The sequence below is a fragment of the Mustela lutreola genome, chromosome 2 (genome assembly GCF_030435805.1).
Source record: "Mustela lutreola isolate mMusLut2 chromosome 2, mMusLut2.pri, whole genome shotgun sequence".
Classification (NCBI taxonomy): Eukaryota; Metazoa; Chordata; class Mammalia; order Carnivora; family Mustelidae; genus Mustela; species Mustela lutreola.
In genome coordinates, this window is record NC_081291.1 from 72,080,990 (window position 1) to 72,097,362 (window position 16,373).

General features: G+C 37.7%; 1 protein-coding gene across 4 annotated transcripts in view; it reads right to left on the reverse strand.

The window, feature by feature from the left end:
- Positions 1-16,373, reverse strand: part of ANO10 (anoctamin 10) — a 236,668-nt gene that overhangs the window by 218,190 nt on the left and 2,105 nt on the right. For 3 of the 4 annotated variants that reach the window (XM_059162279.1, XM_059162276.1, XM_059162277.1), the window contains exons 2-4: positions 9,853-10,005; positions 6,747-6,944; positions 5,211-5,345 (exon numbers count right to left, since the gene is read on the reverse strand). In XM_059162279.1, coding sequence (XP_059018262.1) covers positions 5,211-5,345; positions 6,747-6,944; positions 9,853-9,991 — 472 coding nt within the window. In that variant the 5' untranslated portion in view covers positions 9,992-10,005. The remainder of the gene's footprint in view (positions 1-5,210; positions 5,346-6,746; positions 6,945-9,852; positions 10,006-16,373) is intronic. The other variant, XM_059162278.1, reaches the window with a different exon arrangement.

Here is a 16,373-nt window from a genome sequence, read left to right on the forward strand (position 1 = left end):
GAACAAACTAATTTAATTAAGAAACTAGAAAAAGGAGAACAAACTAAAACCATAGCCAGCAGAAGGAATGAAATAATAAAGATTAGAGCAGAGATAAACAAAATAGAGGAAAGAAAGACAATAGAAAAGACTAAAGGAATCAAAGGTGGTTTTTGGAAAAGATCAACAAAATTGACAAATACTTTGATGGATGAACTAAGAAAAAATGAGAGATGACTTAACTTACCAATTACTAAGATCAGAAGTAGAAATGAGGACATTACTACCAATTCTGCAGAAATAAAAAGGATTGTAAGAGAGTGCTAGTAACAACTATCTAACAACAAACTAGGTAACCCACATGAAATGGACAAATTCCTATAAATACAAAAGCTACCATGAAAAACTATGAGAGGTCAGAAGAAATAGAAAATCTGATAATTAGTAAGGAGACTGAATTAGTAAGGACACTAAAAAATCTCCTGACAAAGAAAAACCCTGGACCTGACAACTTTGCTGGTGAATTTTACCTAATACTTAAAGAACTAATACCAATCCTTTTCAAACTTTCCCCCAAAGTTGATGAGGAACACTTTTTTTGTTGTTGTTGTTGTTGTTGTTTATTTTTTAAGAGATTTTATTTATCTATTTATTTATTTGACAGAGAGAGTGAGCCAGAGCATATAAGCAGGGGAAGCAGCAGAGGGACAGGGTGAAGCAGGCTCTCCACTGAGCAGAGAGCCCAAGGAGGGGCTTGATCCTAGGACCCTAGGATCATGACCTGAGCTGAAGGCAATTGTTTAACCATCTAATCCACGCAGGCGCTGCAATGAGGAGTGCTATTAACTCATTCTATGAAGCCAGCATTACCCTGATACAAAGCCAGACAACAATACCACAAGAAAACTACAGACCACCATCCCTTATAAACAATGATGCAAAAATACTCAAAAAAATACTAGCAAACTCAATTTAGCCACACAGTAGAAAGATGAGGCAACAAGCAAGTGGAATTTATTCCTGGAATGCAAGGATAATTCCAGTAAAAGCCTACTGTTATACACCATGTTAACAGAAAGGGGTGGGGGGACCACATGATCAACTCAACTGATGCAGAAAAAGCATTTAATATGAGTCACCACTTTTATACTCAACAAACTAGGAATAGAAGGAAACTACCTCAACATAACAAAATCCATCTGGGAAAAGCCCATAACAAATATCATACTGAATGGTGGAAGACTAAAAGTTTTTCCTTTAGACCAGGAATATGATAAAGAAGCTCACTTTCACCACTTCCATTCAACATAGAATTGGAAGTTCTAGCCAAAACAATTAGAGAAGAAAAAAAATGCATCCAAATTAGAAAGGAAGAAGTAAAATTACGTGCTGATGAGCAATATTGTATTTTATGTAGAAAAACCCTAACTTTTCTGTAAAAACACTGTCATGGCTAATAGATGAATTCAGAAAAGTAGCAGGATACAAAATGAATAAATAGAACAATCTGCATTTTATATATTAACAATGAACTATCTGAAAATGTAATTATGGAATGAACTATCTGAAAAGGAATTATGGCAATCCATTTATAATAGCATCGTAAAGAATAAAATAACTAATAAGAATTAGTTATTTTAGTTTTAGAATTTAGTTAATAAGAAATTAACTAAATGATGTACTGTATGGTGACTAACATAACAATAAAAAATTATAAAATTATAAAAAAAGAAATTAACTAAAGACAAAAGATGCACACAATGAAAAACTACAAAACAACGCTAAACGAAATAAGACGTAAATAAATGGAAACACATCCCATGTTCATGGGACTTAATATTGTTGAATTGTCAATACTATCCAAAGTATCTATAGATTCAATGCAATCTCTATCAAAATCACAATCAAGCTTTCTGCAAAAATAGAAAAACCCATCATAAAATTCATATGGAATTTCATGGGACTTCAAAACAATCTTAAAAGGAAGAAAAAAATTCCTGAATTTAAAACTTACCATAGGGGCACCTGGGTGGCTCAGTGGGTTAAAGCCTCTGCCTTCAGCTCAGGTCATGATCCCAGGATCCTGGGATCAAGCCCTGCATCGGACTCTCTGCTCAACAGGGAGCCTGCTTCCCACTCTCTCTCTGCCTGGCTCTCTGCCTACTTGTGATCTCTCTCTGTCAAATAAATAAATAAAATCTTACAAAAAAAAAAAAAACAACTTACCATAAAGCTGGAATGCTGAGTGGCTCACTTGATTAAGCAGCTGGCTCTTGGTTTTGGCTTTGCTCAGGGTCTTGAGATCAAGCCCCATGCTGCACTCCACTCTCAGCATGGAGTCTGCCTGAGATTCTCTCCCTCTTCCCCTCTCCCCCTTGGCCCTTCTCCTGGCTCATGCAAATTCTCTCTCTCTCTCTCTTTCAAATAAATAACTAAAATCTTAAAAAAAAAAAAAAAATGACCACAAAGCCACAAGAACAAATATAATGTGGTACTGGCATATAGACATATAGACCAATATAAACAGAGGCCAGAAACAAACCCTCACATACATGGTCAAATGATTTGTGCAAGGGTACCAAGGCCATTCAATGGGGAAAGGGTGGTCCTTCCAACAAATAGTACTGGGAAAACTGGATATACACACGCAAAAGAATAAAACTCAATCCTTAAAAATAAATAAATAAAAATAGAAAATAAATTGAACCCTTACCTAACACCATAGAGAAAAGTTAACTCAAATGGATTAAAGACCTAAATATAAAACCCAAAACTATAAAACTCCTAGAAGAAAATATAGAGGAAAAGCTTCATGACATTGGATTTGATTGCATGACATTGGCAATAATTTCTTAGATATGACACCAAAGGTACAGGCAAAAAGAAAAAATAGGTTAAGTTGGACTTCATGAAAATTTTAAAATTATATGCATCAAAAGACAATATCAACAAAGTAAAAAGGCAATCCATGAAATAGGTAAAAATATGTGCCATTCATATATCTGATAAGGGATTAATATCCAGAATATATAAAGACTGTCTAAAACTCAACAACAAAAACAACCTGATTCAAAAATGGGCAAATGACTTGAAAAGACATTTCTCCAAAGAAAATATACGAATGGCCAATAAGCACATGAAAAGACGCTCCACATTACTCATCATCAGGGAAATGAAAATCAAACTAAAATGAGACATCATCTCACCGCTATTGGAATGACTACTCCCAAGATATCAGAAAATAACAAGAGTTGGCCAGGATATAAAGAGACTGGAACCCTTGTGCACTGTCAGTGGGAATGCAAAATGTTACAACCACTGTGGAAAACAGTATAGAGGGTCTTCAAAAAATTAAAAATAGGTGCACTTGGGTGGTTCAGTTGGTTAAGCATCTGCCTTCAGCTCAGGTCATGATTTCAGGGTCCTGGAATCAAGTCCCATGTCAGGCTCTCTGCTCAGTGGAGAGTCTGCTTCTCCCTCTCCCTCTGCCCCCCACTCATGCTCTCTCTCTCTCGCAAATAAATAAAGTCTTTTAAAAAATTAAAAATAGAAATATCATATGACCCAACACTTCCACTTCTGGATATACACCCAAAATAATTAAAAGCAGGGTCTTGGAAGGATATTTGCGGACCATGTTCATAAAAGCATAATTCAAAACAGACAAAAGGTGGAGACAACCCAAGTGTCCACAATGGAAGAGTAAACAAGCAAAATGTGGTATATACATACAATGGAATATTATTGAGCCTTAAAAAGGAAGGAAATTCCAACATATGCCACAACATAGACAAACCTAATGAATATAATGCTAAGTGAAATAAACCAGTCACAAAGAAAGAAATACTGTATGATTCCACTTATTTGAGATAGAGTAGTCAAAACAATTGCCAGAAAGTAGAAAGTTGGTTGATTATGCCAGAGTCAAAGGAAGAAGGGAGGGAGACTGATTGTTTAATGGATACAGACTTCTGGTTTTACAAGATGAAATGAGGTCTGAAGAGGGATGGTAATGATAGTTGTACAATATTATGAATATATTTACATTGAAAATCTCTTAAGATTTTTAAACTTCAATCTTCAAATTTTATGTTATGTGTACTTTATCACACTAAGAGAAAGGCAGCTAGTTAAGAGATATACCACCATACAAAGTGGGTAATCTATGATTGGATCTTGGTTTGATCAAACCAACTCTATATAAAAAAAAAAAACAAAAAACAAACAAACAAAAAGAACCAACTCTATATATTTGGGGATAACTGAGAAAATCTGAAATGGACTGGTTCTTGGGCATCTGTCCTCCCAGGGCTTGGGGCCGGGGGAGTGGGTAAAGACTGGAAGATAGTATTATGCAGCCTAGAGAACACAGTGACTTACATGTTTAAAGTGCATTTGGACAGCAAAAATGCTCTGAGGCCTTGCCACCATCTGGTAGGGGAGCGGTTTGAAATTACACACTGTAGTGAGCACTTCCATCTGCTCAAACTAGTATTCTCACTCAAATGGAATGACACAAAATCACAGAATTGCAAACTGCTGATTTGCATTCAGGTATTATGTCACCTTGTGATTCTTCCTAAGCCTTGCTCCCAAGTTCTCACTGACTGAGATAAGAGCAGATGGAAGGAGGGCTCCAGGAAAAGGTGATGGCTCCTGTTCTCATTCCTCCCCATACTCCCTAGAGTGTCTGGACATAAAGTAAACTTTGCTAAACTTAACATGAGTAATACATGTATGTATTCACACCTAATTTTAAGCTAACTGAATGCTGTGAGACTGCAATTAATAAGTAGCGAACCATACAAAACAAATATATATATATATATTTTAATATTTTATTATTTATTTGACACAGAGAGATATCACAAGTAGGCAGAGAGGCAGGCAGAGAGAGAGGAGGAAGCAGGCTCCCTACTGAGCAGAGAGCCCAATGCGGGGCTCGATCCCAGGACCCTGAGATCATGACTTGAGCTGAACACAGAGGCTTTAACCCACTGAGCCATCCAGGCACCCCACAAAACAAATATATTGATCTAAAGGTACAATATAATGAAGCTCCAGTAGCAAAAGCTATGTTCACACAGAAATAAGTTATTGTAAAGTTCTATGCATTTTTCAGTAAGAGAAAAAAAAAAATAAAGCTTTTCTAACTTGTTATTCATGTCTACTAAGAAAAGATAATTGCATTAGAATGTGTATTCATGAAGCTGGTTGATACAATGACTTACATAATGATTTTCCTGGATACAACTTTGCCTGGGGGTAACCAGGGATCATCTTTTCTTCTCTGGCTCTAAGATTTTCAAGCTCATGTTTGATAATGAATTGACATTCTGCCATTGTAAGGAAGTCATTATTGTCATCTAAATGAAAGCAAAAATTTCCAGTTATTTTTCTCATTAATAGCCAAAATAAAATTAATAATATTCATATAACTTGGGATTACAGAAATGATGATATAAACAAATAACAAAAGGAGTTAGCCAAGTATAAAACTGCTAAATTAAGCAGAACATAAAGCCCCTTAGATATTCTTTAAGAATAAAAATATTGTTTCACATAATACAACTCTTCAATCATTTTACAATGGTACCCTCTTATTCTGCAGTTTTTCTTTCTAGGGTGTTAGTTACCCCATGACTCCCAGTCCAGAAGTGGCTGATCCCCTCCCTCTCACCTATCATCAGAAGGTCAATGGTAGCCTAACACTATGTTCCAATGCCTAGGTCATTCACCTCACCTCATCTCATCAGTTCATCATCACAAGAAGGGTACATACAGTAAAACAAGGCACTTTGAGGGAGAGAGAGAGACCACATTTGCAGAATTTTTATTACAGTAGATTGCTATCATTGTTCTACTTTATTATTGTTGTTGTTAATCTCTTATTGTGCCTAGTTTACAATTTAAGCTTTATCACAGGGATGTGCATATAGGAAAACAGCACATATAGGGTCCAGTACTACCTGTTATTTCAGGCATCCAGTGGGAGGGCCTACAGTACTAGTTCTTATATAATATAGTATAAAAATCCAAATGGCAGCTACTTGCTTGATCTCAACTAATACCAATGAGCAGAAAGCCACATGCTCTTTAATTCTAACTAGGGATGATGTGAAGTTTGGCTGTATGACAAATTCTCCTTCCTCAAACTCACAAGCCTAGGCCTGTCCCTTCTGGCATTAACATCCCACCCATAAATGAGGGAGAAGATAGTCTGATAAGAAAATAGTATTCTGGGGGCACCTGGGCGGCTCACTCAGTTAAATGCCTGCCTTTGGCTCAGGTCATGATCTCAGGGTCCTGGGATCCAGTCGTGCATCACACTCTTCGCTCAGGGAGGAGCCTGCTTCTCTCTCCCTCTGCCCCTCTCACCCCCACTTGTGCTCTCTCTCTCTCAAATAAATAAATAAAATCTTAAAAAAAAAAAAAAGAAAACAGTATTTTTTTGGCAAGTGAATCCTGCTAAATGAGGTGAATTTTACCATTATACTTTACCCACTAAATAACTAAGTAAGGCCCATGGACCATATTTTATAAGCAAATTTTAGTGGAACAGTTTTACCCATTCATTTCTTATGGTCTATGGCTGCTTTTGCTTTCCAAGGGCAGTGTCAAATAACAGTGAGAAGTATATGGCCTGCACAGCCTAAAATATTTACAATTTGGTCCTTTACTGAAAATGTTTGCTGACCCCTGATCTACTCATCAGTAACTTATTTTTGAAACAAATTGATTCTGATAGAAACAATCTTGGGACTCACCATCAAAATCTTTGAAGTTATGTCGCGTTCCATATGTGAAGGCTCTCATAGTGTTATCATTACACTCTTTTACCAAACCTATTGCTTCTGCACCCAGTAACAATGTAATCTTAGAGGCACCAACAAGATATAAGTTCTGATTTTCCAGTGTTTCTTTCTCATATTTATTTAATAGTGGTCTAAACAGGAGCTGGGCACCTTCAAAAACAAAAGATAAGCACAATCTTAGAGGAGTTTCAAAAATGAAAACATTCTAAATAAGTATTATTTCTAGTTTGATATAAGACAAATGTATTAACAATTCAAATCTATCTTCCAAATAAATAAGAATTACAAGTAAGTTGATTTCCTTCGGAAAATGCCTTCTAGCTTCCTGTATTTCTGCTCACAAGTCTGATCCCTTATGTGTGACTTACTGTCTTTCTTAAAGTTTGTAGTATCTTCTCCATTCCCAAGGTTCTAGAACATTCCAATGGTAAGCCATTTTCATCTACAGTGCAGAGCACCGGCTGGGCCCTCCCCATCTGAAAAAGCATGGTGTCAACCTTAAGTTTCCCTTTGATGATTTCTTCTCCTTTTTCTCTATTCACTTTCTAGAACTCCTGTTATTCAGATGTGTACTTCCTAGACTAGTCCTCTAACTTCCTTACCTTTTCTCTGTCAAAGTTCCCAATTCTGTCCCCTTTATTCTACTTTCTGGGAGCTTTTATCAAAATTATTTTCTAATCCTTTTACTGAGTTTTTAAATTTTGCTTTTATACTTCTACTTTATATATGGGCTTTTTTCCTAAATGAGTATTTTACAGTATCCAACTCCTGATCTCTTGATCTATCAAGAGTATCCAACTCTAGGTCTGTCCTAGCTTCTCATAACTGAGATCTGAGTTTTAAATTTTCTCTGGTTTTCTTCTTTGGCAAAGTTTGCTGTTTTTATCTTTTTGTTTAGTTTTAGCTTTCTCTTTCATGTTAGGGATTTTCCTCAGACATTTGGTGATCTTTTATTATATGTGCATATTTAAGAATGGGGTTCTAGGAGGCTGTACTTAAGTTCTGAAGGCTTAGATGGAACTCCTTAAAGATTACCTTGAATACATAGTCATCTAGCCAGGTTGTTTTCCATGGTCAACTCTCTGATTTCTGCACCTTTAGTTATTTTGTCTTTGATCAGACTCCCCAAAAAAGATTATTCAACCTGCTTCCTAAATGATTTGAATGTAGTTGCTAACATTTTAGAAACTAAATTAGATGAGATTGGTGGGATGGAGTATAGGGGGAATAATACTCAGTTATTATCCTATTTTCAGTAGAGAATCTCTGTTTTCAACTGTGCATAAAGCCCTCACATCAAAATCCAAGCATCTTGCATTCAGTCTTCTGCTGTAATGGCAGAATACAGAAGGGATCTGGGGATCTATTTCTTACATGAATCTCAGTCAATTCTTTTTTCTTTTTCTTGGTACTACTTAATTCCACCTCTACAAGCCCCTAAAGTCACCAATACCTAAGTCTTTAGGAGTATTCTGTGGTGTTAAACTAAACTGACCTCAATTATACCCCTGCCACCTTCAACTTTGACTTTTTTCAAGTCTGAGAAGCTATTTACCACTCATCCACCTGTTTTCTAGCTTCCAAAATGGTGATGCTGCTATATTCTTTCCCTTTTTCTTTGTCAAACTGGACTTATCTCTTTTTTAAAAATCCTTTTATTGTCATGTTTGAAAAAGAGTAAAAATAAACTTGAGTGTTAAATCCACTACCTTTATCTGAAAGATCAGAATATGTTTTTGGAATGTTCTTTTCATATTTCCCAGCAGGGTAGAAAGATGCCCACCCCCACGCCATCCTTGTGTTTCTTTGCTGAAGGCACAAAGTGAGCAGGGAAGACTGGGAATACACTGGAGTCCCTTCTTCTTAGGCACTACAAATGCTCTTCCATCACAGGAATTTTATTTTATTTCATTTTTAAAGATTTCATTTATTTATTTGACAGAGAAAGAGAAAGTGAGAGAGGGAACACAAGAAGGAGGAGTAGGAGAGGGAGAAGCAGGCTTCTGGCTGAGCAGGGAACCCATTGCAGGGAACCCATTGCAGGCCTTGATCCCAACCCTCTGGGATCAGGACCTGATCCCAAGGCAGATGCTTAGTGACTGAGCCACTCAGGTTCCCCCATCACAGGAATTTTAAAGAAGGGACTCCAACCCAGGGCAACACCTCAGATTTAGGTTAGAAAGTACTCTTGTTTTTAAGTTCTCTTTTGGTTTAGTTGTTTGCAAAAACTTAAAAATTCCACTTTGATTCAAGGTTTTATTATAAAGAAAACATTTTGGTTCACAGTCAAAATCTTTATTAAAAGATTTTTTTTAAAAAGATTAAAAGTTTTATTCAGTGTTTGGAGACTTGATAAAGTTTTAGATGAATTTTTAGGTGAAGTGCAAGTGCAAAACAACTCTTGTTTTGTGTAGTTTTACGAGGTGTTTGCTCATGTGAAATGTCCTCCATCCTCTCACCCAATCTAGATCCATTTCCACCCTAGGAGAGAGCTAAGCTTTGGCTTCTATGAAGTCATACTTTTCCAGCCCAAAAACCATCACCAAGTGTTACCTCTGTCTTCCCGTTACTCTTCCAGCTAGTTTACATACAATTCATTTTTAAGTATCATGTACTGCTGTGTAACAGCTCTTTCATTAGGGTTTTTTGGAGGGGGCATTACCTGCTACTTCAATTTCCAGGAATTGGCATTCAGTCTCCTTACACTGACAGTAACATCCTTGCAAGCAGAGACCATATTAATCTTTCCCTTAGCATCATAACTGACACATAGAGAGCACTCAATAGACACCTGTTCATTCATTTGATAAATACTGACCTACCATGTGCCAGGCTGTGTACTAGACACAGCATTTATAGCTGTGAACAAAATCACTCATGTCACTTATAGTCTAATGTAGACTTAAGGTCTCTTTTCAAGTACAGATGAATAATAAAGAACAAAGAAATGGATTATTAATTTTAGAAATATATCGATGAAATAACTATAAAACATATTTGAAAATATATTTTTAGTCACTAAGCATGACTGAGTCTGAGTTATATTTATTTTACTTACCTCCATCTTCCTTTTTAGAGACAATTCTGTTCTTCAGCCATTCTTTGGTTTCTTCTTTGACATCCTGAGCCAGTTCTAGAACGACCAAAGGTGTGAAGGAACTCTCACAAGTATCCAAAGATGATAAGGTCACTTTCATCTTTTACAAACGTGCTAAAATTAAAATAAAATAAAAAGCACCCGGGTTACAATGGAAAAGAGAAATATATAGAAATATATAGACAAATATATGTATTTGTATTTTCTCTTAACTACACCTAATTCTGGCTTCCAAGAAAAAGGAAGATTTTTCACGATCTAGTTGGGTTATACAATAGGCTCAACTAATGGTTCAGAGCACGCATGTGAGGCAGGCCCATACGAAGTCAGGGGGAAGACCATCCTTTTCTATAAGCAGATCAGAACACGGCAGGGAGGACACTCAGGTAAGGGAAGGTCAGTATTGTCAAATGTGATCTCACACAGGAAGAGTAAGAAAGTATTTACAAGGGATGTGATACCTGAACAGGATTCAGAAGAATAAATAGGAGTTCACCGGTGAGACTTGGATAGCATTCTAAGTAGAGGAAATAATATTACCCTACAGATAATGATGAAAAACAATCAACAGAATCAGAGGAATACAAGTGATTAAGTATGGCTGTAGCACTACCGGTGGGTGTGGGGAGGGGGGTAGGGTGCTAGGATGGGAATGAGCAGGTACTAACAAGGCACCCTGATTACAAAGGAACTGAGCTTTGTCAAATAAGCGATGGGAGTCACCAGGTCAGTAAGAGCAGAGAACTAACACTGTCTGAATTCATGTTTCAATATGGAGTTGATGTCCCCAGCATCAGCTTCCCTTCCTAGTTTCACTGTCTGAATTCATGTTTCAGTATGGAGTTGATGTCCCCAGCATCAGCTTCCCTTCCTAGTTTTTCTTTCTCAGGAACATCACCTTTATCTCCATTTCCAAGCCTGAAAAATACTCAGGTCAACCTGGACCCCCCACCCCACCCCAAATGGCATCAGTCACGAAGGCTTAATGGCCTCTCTCTAAAATGTTTTTCATGCGAATCTCTTTAACCCAGTGATTTACATCAGGGACAATTTCTAGACTTTAGACTTACTTGTATTAGCTTTGTACTTGATATAAGTTTTAATGATTCCAAAGTACACATTCAAATCAAGTCTTGGGAATAATCACAAAAGGAGTGATCAACACCACAGAACACCTTTCCATTCTTTGGGGTGAACCATGATCTTGCAACAAGCTGATCAAACAAACCAGTGTAAGCTTTTGTTCTTCTCTAATAGAGCACAGTTTTGGGGCAATGTAAGTATCATAAATAAATTCTGGATTCACATCATAGCACAAATCCCTCAGGAATGCTATTATTCTAAAATGCCAGCCAAATCCAAAGTCAGCATGCTAGGCTCTATGAAGGTAACCAGATCAAAATAGGACCCAGTACTCCCTTTCCAACAGTTAAAATGATATGGTCAGGAATTATACAGAATGAAATAATGATAAAAGATAGCAGTTAGAGCTATGGGAACTCAGAACACTTGATGTGCAAAAGTTTTCAAACAAGAATAAAGGGAGAGACTCATTCTACACAGGGAAAGAACATGTATAAAATCAATGATGCAAGAATAAAGACAGTATAGGAGAAGAACAGTAAGACTGGCCTGACCAGAGCAGAGAGGGCCACATTTTGTGTACTGTGACCATTTAAGGATAAGGAATGCTACACTTCACATCCACTCCAGTGGCCAGAAAGGCCAGTCACTGTAGGTTTCTGAGCAGAGTATTAGCAACATGTCAGAATGATATGAATCTTAATACGTAAATTAAGGGGGCAAGATTGTGAGTGTTTTTCATCTTTCTATTCCCCTGAACTTCTGAAATTTTTCATAACAAAAAGTTGGGAAAAATGGTTAATCTACCAGTAGATTACAGAGGCTTAAGCATCATCAACTTTTAAAAGGAAATATCAAATGCAACAAACACTACTGCAGTACTTATTTTGGGCCATGCTCTGACAGTCTGAAGATACAAAAGTAAGTCAGGACCCGTTTCACTTCTGGGGAGTTCATGGTCTTTTAGCAGAAGCAAGTGTGTGCCAAATCATTCTAGCACAAAGCCTGAGTACAATAGTGGGGCAGGGCAGACAGAGGAGGCAGGATTAACTTTCTGGGAAGGGAGGCTAAGAACCAGACACCCTTCAACTTGGAAAAGGCACATGGATGACTCTAAGACTTCTGACCTGGGACATGGGACAGAGTAAATAAAGAGACATGTTGGAAAGAATAGTAAGGTTAAGGGCACAATCAAAGGTTCAGTACAGTATATGTGGACATGCATCAAAGATGGCAGTTTTTTGGCAATTATGCATTGCCTAATGTCAGTAATAAAAGGCCTACCTTATTCATAATTACCAGGTCATAAAACAATCTTTTTGAGACACTAAATGAGGGTTTCTATTCTAAACATGTACATGAGCATCAGCTAGAGATTCATAATAAATACTTACGCACTGATTTATTCTCATCTGAGATACTATACACCTTTCATTACTTGAGACAACCTTAACAAAATTTCCAATATATTACAAACAAAAGTGTCACTATCTCTGATATCCAAAGAGTTCCTACAAATCAACAAAAAAATACAAAAAACTGAAATCACAAGTCACAAAAAGAATACAAGCGGCCAACACATGTTGAAAAGATGTACAAACATACTAATAAACTAAATGAAAAATAAGTAAAAGATGCTTTTCCTTTTTCAGATTTGCTGAAGTTGAAAGGTGGACAGAAGCCAGTTCTGGCACAGGTGCAGAAAATTGGGCATTCTTGGGGTACCTGGGTGGCTTAGTGGATTAAGCCTCTGCCTTTGGCTCGGGTCATGATCTCAGGGCCCTGGGATCAAGGCCTGCATTGGGCTCTCTACTCAGCAGGGAGCCTGCTTCCTCCTCTCTCTACCTACTTCTCTGCCTGCTTGTGATTTCTCTGTTAAACAAATAAATATAATCTTTAAAAAAAAAAAAAGAAAAGAAAATTGGGCATTCTCACACATGGCTGACAGATGTAACTTGATACCACCTTTCTAGAAAGCAGCATGGCAGTATTAAAAGCAATATTAAATATTCCTACTATTTAACATAACAATGCTATTTCTTGGAATTCATGCCAAAGAGATAATAAAATAGAATATATATATATACACACATACATATATATACATGTATGTGTATATATATATATAGTGAAAGTTCATGACAACTTTCTTTTTTTCTCTGTTTCTTATTTATTTTTGGGTTCTAGTTACGGCAAAGAAATGAAAAAGAAACAACTTACAACCTGAAAGTCTAACGAGGAGATTGGCTAAATACATAAAGTGTGTCACAACTATACAACAGAACCATCAATACTAGCATCCAGATGCAATTATATTAACATGGAGAACATTTTAGAACACATTGTAAGGTTAAAATAAAAATGCAAAGCATGATCCCAGTTATGGATATACACAATCCATACTAAGAGCAAAATGACAACACTAGTTAACTTTTGTGGGAGACTTACTACATGCAAAGAACTGGGCTACTCATTAAATTCTCACACCAACCCCATGAAGAAGAAACTCTAACACTTTCATTTAGCAGATGAGAAAACTGAGGTCAAACAGGGTAAGTAGGTTTGTCTTATGTCACACAGTAACAAGCAGGAGAGCTGGGATTTAAATTCTAGTGGTCTGAGGCCAGAGCTTACACCCTGAACCATGTGTAGAAGCACTCACATTTCAGTCTACACTGTTTGCAGATTTTGTTTTGTTTTTTAAGATTTTATATATTTATTTGTCAGAGAGAGAGAGAGAGAGAAAGCACAAGCAGGGGGAGCAGCAGGCAGAGGGAGAAACAGGCTCCCTGCTGAGCAAGTAGCCTGATGCAGGCAGAACTTGATCTCAGGACCCTGGGATCATTACTGAGCTGAAAGCAGACACTTAATTGACTGAGCCACCCAGAGTGCATTTTAATAAATGTGCCGCCAATGATTAGTCAGATGTATTTCTCCAAACTGCCATGTCTAAGTAGCAGATTTAAGCTGATTGTTATTTTCTTCTTTACATTTTTCTTTTTGATTTGAATTTTAATGAGCAAGAGTTTTTTTTAATAATTAGAAAAAATGGCTTTTATGGTTGTATATAGAACTATATACATATACTACATATAGTTGTATATAAAATAGTATAGAAGCCCCACATTTTCAATAGTAAGTATAAAATATACCCTTTAGTAAAGGTCAAGTCATATTTTTAAAACTATAATACAAGATAATATTTTGCTTTAAAATATTAAAAACATACCAACTTTGTACAAAAGAAGTTGCCAAACTTTAAAGGCTGTTTGAAGTAAAAGTTCACTAATGGTGAAAAGCCTTCTGTCTGACAGTATACACAATGAAAGGACTCGGTACCTAGGCACACCCTCTCCTATCCAGAAGCAGATGGCCAAAAGCACCAGAGGGCTGCACAGCGATAGAATTTTTAGAGCAGAAGCAGCCTTGGGGTCATTTAGTTCCATGACCTCACCATATCATGTTCATCAGACCCAAAAATCACACAAATAGTGTGGCAGATATGGGACTGAAATCCAGTGCTCTTTGAATGACATGAAGAAGGTGTGGGTTTTTTGTCCTTTTTGTGAACTGAGTTCATAAAGTCAGTTTTACAGTCTCATCATTAGAAGGAACACTGCCCTGCCCACACTGTGCAGCGGCATGCTTTAGCTCCAAAGAAGTCTCACAGACTAACACGAGTGCCAGTGTTGTGTGGACACTGCTCTGAGCAATGTGAATGGCAGGTGGGGGTGGGGGAGAAGGCCCACTAAGGCTTTTTAGTGGAGTTTGGTAAGACTTGACCCCTTTAAGGCTCTAGTACAGAAAATGCTCTTGAGGTTTCCACACTGTTGATGACAACCCTGTCAGGACCAACTCTGCTCCGTTCATGCTTTCGGTTTTCAGCTGTCCTACGCTTATGCCATCCATTGAGCCACAATGTACTTACAAACCTGGTTACCTAAAATGCCCCTTCCCCACCCTGCAACACCTCCTGTGCTCTCTTCTTCTAGTCCCTGTAATCCACCTATGGGAACCTAATGCTCAGGAAATTTCTGTATAGGAACAGCTCTGTGATGCCCTTTCCTTGGGGAATTCCTGTTCCTGTTCTGTATGCAGCAGGGTACAGGTAAGGAGGATTCAATTTTACAGTTTACAGGACAGGGTAATCCAGGTGTGCCCTAAACCTACATCTTCCAATTGGCTAGCCCAGTGGTATGAATAGCAAGACTAAGGTGGTGAAAACACAAAGCCTCATGGCAGCCTTGGCCTAAGCTGAGTTCTACAATCTGCTTTAACCAAAGAATCTTAATAAGAACTTGGTCCACCATTACTAGGCAGGACCAGTACATGGGACCAAAATACAAGATGGGTGGACATGAGGCCTTTAAGTATATGGGAAGAGAGGTTCATGGTCCCACTTGGGGCCAATCTAAAAACAATGATTCAACATATGTGGTCTTCTTAGACTCTAGAAGGTAGCATGATTTCTACAACCACAACCAATTTCCCCCTCTTATCCAGGCTGTCAGCCAGGACAGCAACCAGGAAGGACTAAAAGGCTTAGCATACAGGTTCCATAGATACTGTGGGGCACAAGATAGCCATCCCAAATTCTGCTCTTCACATGTGCTGAACAGGGTCAGAGAGAGGCCTATAAATGAACTGGACTCATGTGACTTTTACTTTAGCTACTGGAATCACTTGCCTATAATAACAGGTAAATCCTGTCCATAGAGGTTGAAACGCACATATGAAGAGAAATACACTGTGAGTTCAACCATGGGTGGGAGGCTAAGGGGCTGAGAGTATGTGCATATTTTATCAAGGATCAAAAAAAGAATAGGAGACCCTATATTCTCTTCCTAAATTGGGGGAGAGGGGGCAATGGAATTATAAATTCAGAGGCTAGTAAGAAGGAAATGCACTTGCTGTCTTCAGAAATCACCTTATTTCAGACTCAAGGAGAAACATACACCAAAATTACAAAATTTTCTGTCATGAAGCAACATAGGAATACACCGGTAAGAGAAAAATGAAGGGCCACACTGACTGAGCTGGAAAATGAGAGGGATTTCTTCAGGAGAAAAGTTGCAATTTTAATGGCCAGGGCTAGAAGGAAGAAGGACAGGACCCCTCCAGAGGCCCTGAGGGTAAAGACAGCTTAGAGACATCCTCTGAAACCTCCAATAGGCAGTTAATTATGAGAGCAACTGTGGGATATTCCTTCTTTGAGACCTAAGGCAGCTACCTCTTGGTGTTATATCAGATGTGGGCAAATTTGATAGTAGAAAATCAGCACTGCACACACACACCCTCACTAGAATTTGACACTCAGTGACACCAACAAGGTAAGGAAGCTGCTGAGGCCTATTCCCATACCTGGGAACATGGTGGCATCAGGATTCCACAGAAGATGC